Consider the following 11,306-nt stretch of genomic DNA (forward strand, 5'->3'; position numbering starts at 1 on the left):
TGTATACTTAACAGGTTCTGTATATTAAACCAGCAGTATAATTAATCGATGCAGATGATAGAAAATTAAACTGAAATTTCAAAATGAAAAAAGAAAAAAAAAATTAACTCTATTTGTCAAAATATGCGGTCTTTATTATAACACATTATAATACAAACCTTTCTCATGCGAGCCATGTTTAGGCAGGTGTTTAGTTTACAGGCCCTAATCTAAGTTATACATGTATATCCATGTCTGAAAGATTGAAGTGCCACATCAATATACATGTACCGTAGGTCATCCATGGCTGATCACATGATCTGTTGGAAGAGTTCCACAGGTGGGTCGGTGTGGTTGGCATAGCTGGCATAGCATGGAGCTGTTGGAGCTGCTCCACTCGACTTTACAAGCCGACGTTTTGCTCCTTGTCGCGCTCATTGGTCTGTCATGTCCCTCTCTCATTGGACGTCGCAGTGCGAAGGTTTGCCTGGAACATGATAAGCTGTTCTATAAGACAATGCAGAAGCTAGAACCACGCGAAAACAAAATTTGTTTTTCTATTTTTGAATATTACACAGGACAATGCCTGTTGTCAAATCGATGTCAGCGATAGTAGATTGGATTTGGGTCATTTTCAACCACCCAGATAGCCTTGGTGTTTTTTGCAGAACTCATGTGATGTTTTTTTTTTTTTGTACAACATAACGCTAGACATGCAGGCCGTCGACTAAAACTGACATATTTATCATACGAGCATGCAGTATAAAGACATGTCGTATTTCGTTCAGCGAATTTCAGGGGGAATAACTCTGAGCCGCTTGTTGACACGACTATAGACGGGGAACACCCAACAAGTTGGTATAGCCGAACACTCACTGAAGTATAAACACATGCCATATTTCGTACTATGAATGGTTCAATTTTCGATACTTGAGACTCACGGGTGAACTGCTTTCGCAGTGGCACAGCGAGTGCTACATAACCGTATGCCTCCAAGTTATCAGCTTATTTTTTTACCTATATGTTTGCCTTACACGTTTTTGTGGCCCTATTCTCTGGATTTGGTGTCTTTTCTATGTAAATTTGAATAAAACAATAATTATTGGACATCATAGATGGCGCTGTAGGGCTCTTCTCACATTTCGTACTATGAACGGTTCAATTTTCGATACTTGAGACTCACGGGTGAACTGCTTTCGCAGTGGCACAGCGAGTGCTACATAACCGTATGCCTCCAAGTTATCAGCTTATTTTTTTACCTATATGTTGCCTTACACGTTTCTGTGGTCCTATTCTCTGGATTTGGTGCCTTTTCTATGTAAATTGGAATAAAACGATAATTATTGGACATCATAGATGGCGCTGTAGGGCTCTTCTAAGCCCACGCACGTGCGTGGTAAAGTCCAGTTTGCCTACTTCTAGTTCGTCAGCAGTGAGACCAGCAGCAAGGTGTAGGTATGGCGTCCGCGGAGGAGGCTTTGCCGCGTCGTGTGACCCGGGAGCTAAACGAAGCCTCGCTGAAACTTATGGAAAGAACAGGATACACCATACGGCAAGAAAAATGGCAAAGAAAGTACGGCGGTCCACCTCCCGACTGGGAAAGCTCGGCTCCTTTAAAGAGTTGCGAAATTTTCGTCGGAGGTATTCCAAGAGACTGTTACGAAGACGAGCTTGTTCCAGTATTTGAGAAGATAGGGAAGATTTACGAACTGAAACTCGTAATGAACCCCCGCTCTGGATCCCATAGAGGATATGGATTCGTTATATACACTAACAAAGAACACGCGAATCAAGCGGTAAAGGAGCTTAGCAACTACGAAATTCGTAAAGGCCAGCTCTTGGGTGTTTGCAAATCTCCCGTAAGTCATGTAATTTCCACTATAGAAGCTTTTTTGGTTGTCTCTTCGTTGCAAATTAAAACACATTTAATTGCCAATGTAGACAGCAAAATATCGGTTGGTTAGTTGTAAAATTCATGAGTAGGTATCACAGTCCAAACAAATTTGACCTTTATGTAAGCCGTTATTTGAAAAGTTATAATTGAACTAAAGTTTTTTGTATCAAAGGGGTATTTTGTGTGGGTGGATATGTGTAAAATGTTGCGTAACTTTTTGAAATTTCTTATCGTCTGCACTTTCATTTTCCGTCATGAGAAGGTGGTGTGTGCGCGCGCGCGCGTGCAGCATTTGTTGCATTTTCTGTCATGAGAGGGTGGTGTGTGCGCGCGCGCGCAACATTCCTTGCAACAAGTGATTTCTTTTGTATGGGAGGCTGCGGTAATAATTAATATAGTTAACTTATGGCCTAAAAGCACTGATGCGTCGTCATCTTGTACATTAATATTGTGCATATTTGTATGACTGGAATAATATTTATGTTGTGCATATTTGTACTACAGAGGAGAGTTTTGCATGTGAGGAACCTTATGTCGACAACTACAGAAGACAAAATTATAAAGCTGTGCAGTCAAGTTGTGGGAAGGGACGATGCTGTGGAAAGAGTAGAGAAGATAAAAGATTATGCATTCATTCAGTTTAAAGACAGAGATGATGCTATCATGGCCATGACTAAACTTAATGGTGAGAAAAATTATTTATTTTGGAGTTGTGTTGATTGGTTTTGGATAAATACAAATGCATTAACGGAAGTATATTTTTTCTATCGGTAGGCGAATGTAGTTTTTGTATGCATTTATAGAGTGTGATATATTTCCATTCGGATAGTTCTGTTTCTGATAAGTAAAAGTTCATTTTTGTTTGTCAGTCGCATGTGGCACATTATTATGTTTTAACTAGTTTTTCACTTGATTGATGTTTACAGAAAATTACATGATAGAATATCCACCAACATCTAAGGGAGAGTATTTGGAAAACATGCTAACTCAAGTAATTAAGATGAAACAATGAATAACTGACACATCGCTTGCCTATAGGATGTTTGATACTCCAACTACGTACAGGAAATGGCTCACAATTATGGGACAGACTTACATATATTTACAGAAGAGCACATACAGTATAAATTCACACTTCAAAACATAAGGTGTGGGCATTCTCTAGAATATTTGTTCGGATAAATTTCTGTATAAATTGGATTTTATGTTAGCTTATTATTAACTTAATATCACCCCTCATTCAACATGGATGGGAAGGTCTGGCAGCAACCTGTGAATGGTTGTGGGTTTCCATTAGGCTCTGCCTGGTTTCCTCATGCTATAATGCTGGTCACTGTCGTATAAGTGAAATATTCTTGAGTACAGCGTAAAAACGCCAATCAATAAATCATTCAGCATGAAAAGAAGCTGTTGAACATTGAATGATCAAATGTTTAAAAGAGGGAAGTTGTTTCAACAGTTACATGTAATAGGCTGAATATTGAACCCAAGCTCCCAGGACCATTTTGCCAGGAATTTTTTGAGAAAATAAGAAGTTTTCTTTGGGAGAAACTCTAGGTAGACTGTATCTGGAACACTTTTTAACTGATGTGTAGCATTTGTACTACGTCCTCATTCTTTCAAGAAATAAAATTAAAGGAAGATCAAGGTGGGAAGGCATTATATAATAAGTCATATATATATTTCTCTCTAGGAATGAATGTTGAAGGTGCTTGCCTTGAGGCTGCATGGGCGAGAAGAAGAAATCAGGTAAGAAATCATTTGGTCAATGTTGCTGCCACATTGTGAAAATCGTCTCAAATGTGTAATTCAGGACAGCCCAGCGATCATCCTCTCCCATAGGTTAAGTTTGTCTGCAACATAGTATGTGGAGTAAACTGTGTTAAGTTGGAAGAGTTCAAATGTTTTCAAATTGAGAGTTTGTGGAAGGTATTTGGTCGGTAACCGGGACCTGTCCACATTTTTCCCCCATCAGCTTTCTTTTAACTCATCTGTCATGTATGTGTGAAGTAAGCTTTGCATATAAAAACCAAATTATTTATATATATTTATATCAGGTAAATAATTGAATTTTACTACTGATGAAAATTCTTTATTACAGGCTAATCAGGACTGGCACTTGGGTGAGGTTGATAGGGCATACAACAGAGACCAGGAAGCGTTGGAATCTTGGAAGCAGAAAGAAGTATCATATGTCAGGGTAAGAGTTCCTCATGTGGTAGGCTAGGGGGTTCTGTTATGTCAGGGTAAGAGTTCATCGTATGTTAAGGTAGTGGGCTCTGTTATGTCAGGGTAAGAGTTCCTCATATGTTAAGGTAGGAGGTTCTCGTATATCTGGGTAGTGGGCTCTGTTATGTCAGGGTAAGAGTTCCTCGTATGTTAAGGTAGTGGGCTCTGTTATGTCAGGGTAACAGTTCCTCGTATGTTAAGGTAGGGGGTTCTCATATACCTGGGTAGGGGGTTCCCATATGTCGGGGTAAAAGTTCCTCATGTGTTAGGGTAAGGGGTTCTCATATGTCAGCATAAGAGTTTCTGGTATGTAAGCATAGGGGTTTCAGATCTGGTATGCAAGGGTAGGGAATGCCACTGATGGCTTATGATGTTGAAATTTTCCAGTGTGTAGAAATATTGAAGGCCTCATGTGTGTAGTAGTATAATGCCTTAGCCTTTCAGGCAGTTGATTAAAAAATGATTAGAACTACATGCTAAAAATCTTTAATAATAACTTTTTTTCTTTTTAATCAGTGTATAATACTATATTTAAGAATTGTCACATTATTCCACCACGATCAGGTTTATGGATGGAGGAAATTGGAGTAAGACCTGGATTTGTACATGAATTTATAGATCAAGTACCTACAGTGGAAGCAAGTCAGCTGTTCAGCCGTTTGAGCGAATCTGCTTTTATGCATGCTTTGGTTGTATGACAAGTGTACTTGATACTGTGACAAATTTTTCAGGGCTATGGCTATGACCCTAGTTACTCGCCTCCATCGTATTACAACCCGATGTCTCCACCACCCGCAAGGAAAGAACTATTTTGGCCTGAAATCCACAACTCTGTTCACCCAATATAAGAATACAGATGAGAATCCAGCACAGCAGATGATCTTGCAGTCAGAATAGAGTTGTATTCTTGGAATTTTTTATAAAAAATCGGTTAGCTTAGAACAATATTTGCGGAATTAAGAGCATAGGTTGTCATATTCCACCGTGTGTGTCCAGTTTGTCTGTTTAATATCAGGGTTCTCAGAAGTGTCAGATGCTCTGTCATTTGTGTGCTTCAGACCAGGAACAGGATATTTGTCTTTGGTTTTAAATCATTTCAGTTGTGATTATCTAAGATGAAATCTTAGATAACCTAAGATTAAATTTTACCTTATGATTTGTCTGTAATAACTGTAACTGTAAATAAGCATATGTAAGTGGGTTTTACAAAGTACAGTATTGTAGCTCTCCTGCTGATATGCTAATGGGTACAGAGTACAGAGTGAGAACTAGAAAAATGACATGGGCAAGTCTACTTTGGCAACTGAAATCCAAAATGAGGTAATGACGGATTTCAGTTGGAAGGTGCTTCACATGGAGCAGAAATATTTGCAAGACTGTGCAAGGCATAGCTTTATTGAAAACAGGCGATTTTATTGAATGGTAGGGGCTTGCTTTTTGCCAAGAATTAATGTGAACTTCGTACCACCTGTGACCTATATTCTTTAATTGTCACTCTGTAGCTTTCCATTCAACAGCATACATGTAGGAAAGGTACACTACCATATTTAGTGGTTTTACCATTGTGGTTGATAGAGTCATTTGACGTGAAAGAAGTTGCATTTATGTGTTATCCATGCAATGTCCTCAAAAAAAAAAAACGTTTTATGGGCTTCTTACATGTAAGTATACAAAGAAGCATTAAGTTTCATCAACCGGACCTGAATAGCTCAATATATTTGATTTTATGTGAACATCTCAGGAGGAAAAGCAGGAAGAAGAAACTTTAAGAAGGCTCAGTCACATAATTTTTATCGTGAAATAGCTTGAATATTTGTGCTTTTTGTACTGTTAGTAGGGGGTTGGCAGAGCGAGGTCCCATGGGCATCAGAAGCCCTGTGCGAGGCCGAGGGATGATGAGGGGGTGGGGCTTTAGGAAACATCCAGCAGAGGTGTGTATCGTTGTCAATGCGGAAGGTTTCCAGTCCCATATCCCATTAAAAAGTTGCGCATTGCAACTTATTCTGGAGCATGCTTAAAGGATTACGCAGTCTTAAAATCTATAATCTGCCTACGCCGTACTAAAAGACATAACCGATTGTCCAATTAACCAGAAGGTGAGTTAGTTCAGTTTCGTTGAAGATGGGTGTTTGTTTAAACTTTGAAGTAGCAGGTAACATACTTAGAAACTAATTCTTATCTAATATTTCCTATACATGTAATGAGTTTTGAATTAAATTTCGTTAATCAGGTGTGTTAATAGCTAAAAAAAAAAAATTGGCTGTTTTGTTATCATTGAAAGTTGTCATAATGCAAGGCTCTGTGTTTAACCTTTGACCATGATTTTGTTTTGTGGAAGAATTTTTTGTTTTACTAATTACCTTTAATTTATAGCCCGATTGCCCTAGTGAGGCTTCAGTAAATCAAGAGTGTCATGCATGTAACAATGTTCACTATAGGTGCTCGATGACCTTTGCCAGAAGAATGGATGGGGAAGTCCTGTATACCAGCTTCATTCTCCCATGGGAAGGGATGGAAGTGGTGCCCAACAGATCTTTTTGTACAAGGTACTACCATAGGTTTCAACAAAATGTTGATAAGAAACTTGTTTGAAGAGATAAGAATCAAGTTCTTTTGCTGGAATGTAACTTTTTTTATTATTTATTTATACAATTAATCATGTCCATGTGTACCAGAAAGAATAAGAAGTAAATTATGTGATAAAAATAATTGATCTGAAGTAAATCGAAAAAAGAATGTCGTGGTTGTGATTTATACATGTGTAAGTGTCATTTAGAAGTTGATGTTAGGCATTTACATTGTTAATCTATGGTAAAGTACATTTGTCTTTCAGATCACCACACCAGCTCTCGGTACTCAGTTTCCAAATCGTAACCCATTTACCCCAAATAAACTGTGTTCTACTGTTGAGGGGGCAAAGGTTTTTGCAGCAGAGTACACTTTGGTGCAGTTAGGTGTGCCTCTTGAAGGTAAAGTTAGTGTCCAGATAAAAAAGGAAAGACAAACAAATGCTTCACCGCCCAAGCTCTACTTTTTTTCACTTACGATACATGATTGAATAAGTGGCCATTGTATGCTTTGATGTCTTCTTTCTTTCCTGAACCAGCTTTGCTTCTTGATTTAAGAAAGTAAGAGCTATCTCATTTTACATGTTTGTAACAGTATATGAAAATTATAAAAAAACTTCTTTACTGGATAATATGTAATAAGACATGCTGCAAAAAACTTAATTGCTGAAAATTACTATTCATAGCTGAGCTGTTTGCCGTTATGTAAGCACTTGTGACATGCATCAGGTATTCTGTGTCTTAGCAACTCGTTTGAAGAATGAATGGTTAAATACTCACATACATACATGCATGCGGTTACCCAAGTATATTTTGAATGAATATTAGCCAGGAAAGTAACTATTTGCATAACTAGAATTGTCAGAGTTTATTGTTTTGTGCTTCAGCCCTAGAGTACATTAGCCTACCATGTCCTTACACCCAGCCGAGCTATGCCAACCACCCCGACCCACCTGTGGAACGCTTCCAACAGATCGTGTGAAAAGCCATGGATGACCTACTGGTAGTTGTCGTTTTCTCTTCGATGGTCATTTGACAATCTCTACTAATAGAGCCAGACATTTTGACACCTGCTTTGACCGTTCTTTTCAAAGTCAAATTAGTTGTTCAGTGCACCCATTTATCATTTATTTTCAATATCATTTTTATCATTTACACGTATGGGCTCTGTTAGGTTCCCCATAGCAAGTACTGCAAGTTTATGTTTCGGTATATCCTTTCGTATTTCAGATTTTTGATAGAAAAGAATAAAACATTGAAAAATGAATTTTTTAATATAACCTGGTAGTTGTCGTTTTCTCCTTCATGGTCATTTGGTTGTCTTGTGTATATGTGTGTTAAGATTAGTGGATAAAGAATAATTGAATTTAACCGTTTAAGAAATGGCTGTTACATATCTTTCTAAAATATGTGGATGTTGGTGAAAATACAGAACATTTGACGTTTGTGTTGGAAAATCATTGTTGTATTTTGGATGGCTTTGCTGTGAGCATTTAATTCCATTTTTGCCTCATGTTTTGGAAAGCACATCTCTACTAATAGAGCCAGACATTTTGACACCTGCTTTGACCGGTCTTTTCAAAGTCAAATTAGCTGTTCAGTGCACCCATTTATCATTTATTTTCAATATCATGTATTTATCATTTACACGTATGGGCTCTGTTAGGTTCCCCATAGCAAGTACTGCAAGTTTATGTTTCGGTATATCCTTTCGTATTTCAGATTTTTGATAGAAAAGAATAAAACATTGAAAAATGAATTTTTTAATATAACCTGGTAGTTGTCGTTTTCTCCTTCATGGTCATTTGGTTGTCTTGTGTATATGTGTGTTAAGATTAGTGGATAAAGAATAATTGAATTTAACCGTTTAAGAAATGGCTGTTACATATCTTGTTAAAAGTCATACGTTGTTACCAGGCCGTCTAATGTATGACGATGTAGCAGGCACGGCAAGTCGGGTCAGTGTCCGGCTATTACGGCTGCCGGCCCGCCGCCCCCCGCTAGGCGTTTTTAACTTTTTAACGTATGTACCACCGCGAATGATAAAACACATGAAAAAAAATTGTACAATTAAAAAAAAAAAAATGGGAAGACTGTGTCTGGTGTGGGGCTTCTTTTCTTTCTTTTTTTTTAGTGCTTAGATTGAGAAAGTACTATTTCGGGAAGAGTTGGTTGGCCCTGAAAAGGGCCGTCGGAAGTGTCACAAGAGCACGGAGCCGGGTGTGTAGAGTATCCATAGCACCGTTCTACAGATCTAAATAGGTGGTGCTCACCCCGTCGGGGAGCACTTTTCGCTTCCCGTAAAAGTATGTGAATGCGTCTTTGTGTTGGGTATACGAGTACATCGTATTGCCCCGCATCCGCATTCCCCGATTCACACCACTCGCGCTTTGGTGATTGCGCAACACAGAGAGGTACACGGCCTTGTCCACACCTCGTGCGCTCACACCTTTGCAGGAGAGTTTGTCTTTGGCGTTGGATTCCCCCCCGTAACAACAATAAGTCTTGGAACACAAACTGACGATGGCATCACCAGTCCACTCGACTTTGAAAAGCCCCGGTGTGCGCTTATCGTTGTCGTAATGGTCGCGACGGGGTAAACCACGCATCCCGCTCGGTCTTGTACACGGCTCGCAGCTCGGGTTTGACGAGGGATTCCCAGTCTGGGTCAGACCAAGCCATGTAAGCAGAGTCTGTGTCCATCTCACAGTACTGCCAATCCGCCTTGTCGAAAAAACGAGCCATGAAATCGTAATAAAATTCCAGCATGCGGAGTTTGATGTGGCAGTTTGTGGACGAAAAACATCACGTTGGTGATGAGGTCGACGGTCCATTTCGTATTGGGGCGTTGTTTTTGGGCCCAGGTAAGCGGGTCTTGGGTGAGGAGACGCTGGGTGTGGAATCCTCGCAGGTCAGCCCGACTCGCCACGCGGTACGGTGCGTCGAGTACTCGGGTGTTGTTGGTGCTCGGGTAATAATACCGCACCTGTCCCGTCTCTTTGTGGCGGAGGATATATCCAAAACTGTAATTGATAGTGAAAGTAGTCGGCTGGTCTTCGTAAATCTCGTCTACATAGGCTGGGATAGCACCGAGATCACTCAGTCGGTAATTATAGCAGTCTTGAATTGGTTTGTGGCGATGGAAATGAGTTCGGATCGATCGCCAATGCCGCTGGTACAACTCCCGTACGTCACTGTCACCGCTCGGCAAGACAGCCTTGTGAGGCTGTACTGGGTCGGGTTCGAACTGGCTCGTTGGACTTTGTTTTTTGTTTTCTTCTTTCAGCGAGGCAGCCCCCGCTAAACGCACTTGAGCTTTACTCGTGCTGGGTTTGTTGTCGTCGGTGGTGGTGGTGGTGGTGATGGTGGTGGTGGTAGATGAAACAGGTCTCTGTAACATAGAAGGGTGTAGACGTTATATCCCAGGTAAACCCAAGACATACTCTATATACATACTATTGTACATATGTGCATATGTATCTTCTCCGTCTTCTTCTCCTCCAACGTCTTCTTCTTCTTCTTCTTGTCTGTATCAGCCTCGAAATCTTCTCGATCCATCGTCGCTTGTTTGCTCGCTCGCTCGCTCGGTGTCTTCGGGTGAAGTGATCTGCTATTTTATTTTTTTATTTACTGGTTTTAGGGCCACTTTCCTGGCGGACATCGTGGCCCATCAAATCAGTGTTTTATTTATTTATTTTTTTTTAACACATGAATATTTTGGTTACATAACAGCAGTGCGTTGGCACACTATTTACATATGTACATGAGTCAATCGGTGGGATCAACCTCTTTGTGGTAGCATATTACGGCCTATTGTATAGGTTCAAATGCTGCCATGGTCATTCAACAGAAAGGGGATAAATAGTAAGCCATTTACAGAGACTAACGTTATCTTTACATTAGAAATACATAGATCTGCATTATAGAATTACAATGAGTTGCCTATACAGAAATTTACACAGAGAGAAAACAACAGTAGTGCCTTTATTTATTGGTTAACAGTTTTGTTCTCTTGCTTCCTCCTCAGTGGCGTGGAGTTAAGGAGCTCCCGCCACTTATACCGGACGCCGTCCAGGAAAAACCAGCGTACTGGAAACCTGTGCCTGTAACAGGTGCGACAAGTATAAATGAGGAGCAAGGATGTCAGGCCTCATCCACTTAGTCGAAGCAAGAGATAGTCCTATTGTCATGATGTCTTTCATGTTTCTGGTCTTCGTTTCCTGGTTGTTAAGTTTCTTTGGTCCCATGGGTCTTCTTATTGTTTTCCATGTCTTCTTTTTTAATTGATTTCCTTCTCTATTTCCAATTTTTATTTGTGGCCTCCCATGGCGGTGCAGACAGCACGTTTCATAGACCGGTAGAACAGTTCCTGGCCTAGAGTGTTTAGGTGCACTCCGTCGTTGGTTAGAATTTGCTTTGTGGTCGGATCAGTCCCCGGTGTCTCCAGCAGGTGGCCAATTGGTTGTTTGTCAGCTTCTTGTTAATTTCATGGATTTTTTTTTATTATTAATGTGGACCGAAATTCGCCGAGTTACCTGACGGTAAAGAAGCTCGCTGATGTAGATCCTTGGAATTTGGAATTTCGATTTAAGTGCACCAACATAGTCTAAAATATCAGCGCAAATTGCTGCTGCTGA

General features: G+C 40.0%; 2 protein-coding genes across 2 annotated transcripts; both read left to right on the forward strand.

The window, feature by feature from the left end:
- The first annotated feature begins 1,223 nt into the window (after window positions 1–1,223).
- On the forward strand, window positions 1,224–4,950 carry LOC135463369 (probable RNA-binding protein 46). Its single transcript, XM_064740628.1, has 5 exons — window positions 1,224–1,838; window positions 2,378–2,558; window positions 3,567–3,622; window positions 3,975–4,073; window positions 4,834–4,950. Exons 1-5 carry the CDS (start codon window positions 1,437–1,439, stop codon window positions 4,948–4,950), a joined length of 855 nt encoding a protein of 284 aa, XP_064596698.1. The 5' UTR covers window positions 1,224–1,436.
- Window positions 4,951–5,971: 1,021 nt separating this feature from the next.
- LOC135464208 (APOBEC1 complementation factor-like) lies at window positions 5,972–8,142 on the forward strand. The gene is made up of 4 exons (XM_064741713.1): window positions 5,972–6,033; window positions 6,541–6,648; window positions 6,936–7,071; window positions 7,557–8,142. The coding sequence occupies exons 1-4, from the start codon at window positions 5,995–5,997 to the stop codon at window positions 7,649–7,651; spliced, it is 378 nt and encodes a 125-aa protein (XP_064597783.1). The 5' UTR covers window positions 5,972–5,994; the 3' UTR covers window positions 7,652–8,142.
- The last annotated feature ends 3,164 nt before the right edge of the window (window positions 8,143–11,306 follow it).

The sequence above is a fragment of the Liolophura sinensis genome, chromosome 3 (assembly GCF_032854445.1).
Source record: "Liolophura sinensis isolate JHLJ2023 chromosome 3, CUHK_Ljap_v2, whole genome shotgun sequence".
Taxonomy (NCBI): Eukaryota; Metazoa; Mollusca; class Polyplacophora; order Chitonida; family Chitonidae; genus Liolophura; species Liolophura sinensis.

Excerpts from the sequence above, each read along its gene's own strand:
- LOC135464208 (XM_064741713.1), top strand. The coding sequence starts at position 5,995 with ATGATGAGGGGGTGGGGCTTTAGGAAACATCCAGCAGAG. Across the intron at positions 6,649-6,935 it reads AACAGATCTTTTTGTACAAG|ATCACCACACCAGCTCTCGG; the intron begins GTACTACCATAG and ends TTTGTCTTTCAG. Across the intron at positions 7,072-7,556 it reads GTTAGGTGTGCCTCTTGAAG|CCCTAGAGTACATTAGCCTA; the intron begins GTAAAGTTAGTG and ends TTTGTGCTTCAG.
- LOC135463369 (XM_064740628.1), top strand. The coding sequence starts at position 1,437 with ATGGCGTCCGCGGAGGAGGCTTTGCCGCGTCGTGTGACCCGGGAGCTA. Across the intron at positions 1,839-2,377 it reads TGGGTGTTTGCAAATCTCCC|AGGAGAGTTTTGCATGTGAG; the intron begins GTAAGTCATGTA and ends TTTGTACTACAG. Across the intron at positions 4,074-4,833 it reads AAGAAGTATCATATGTCAGG|GGCTATGGCTATGACCCTAG; the intron begins GTAAGAGTTCCT and ends CAAATTTTTCAG.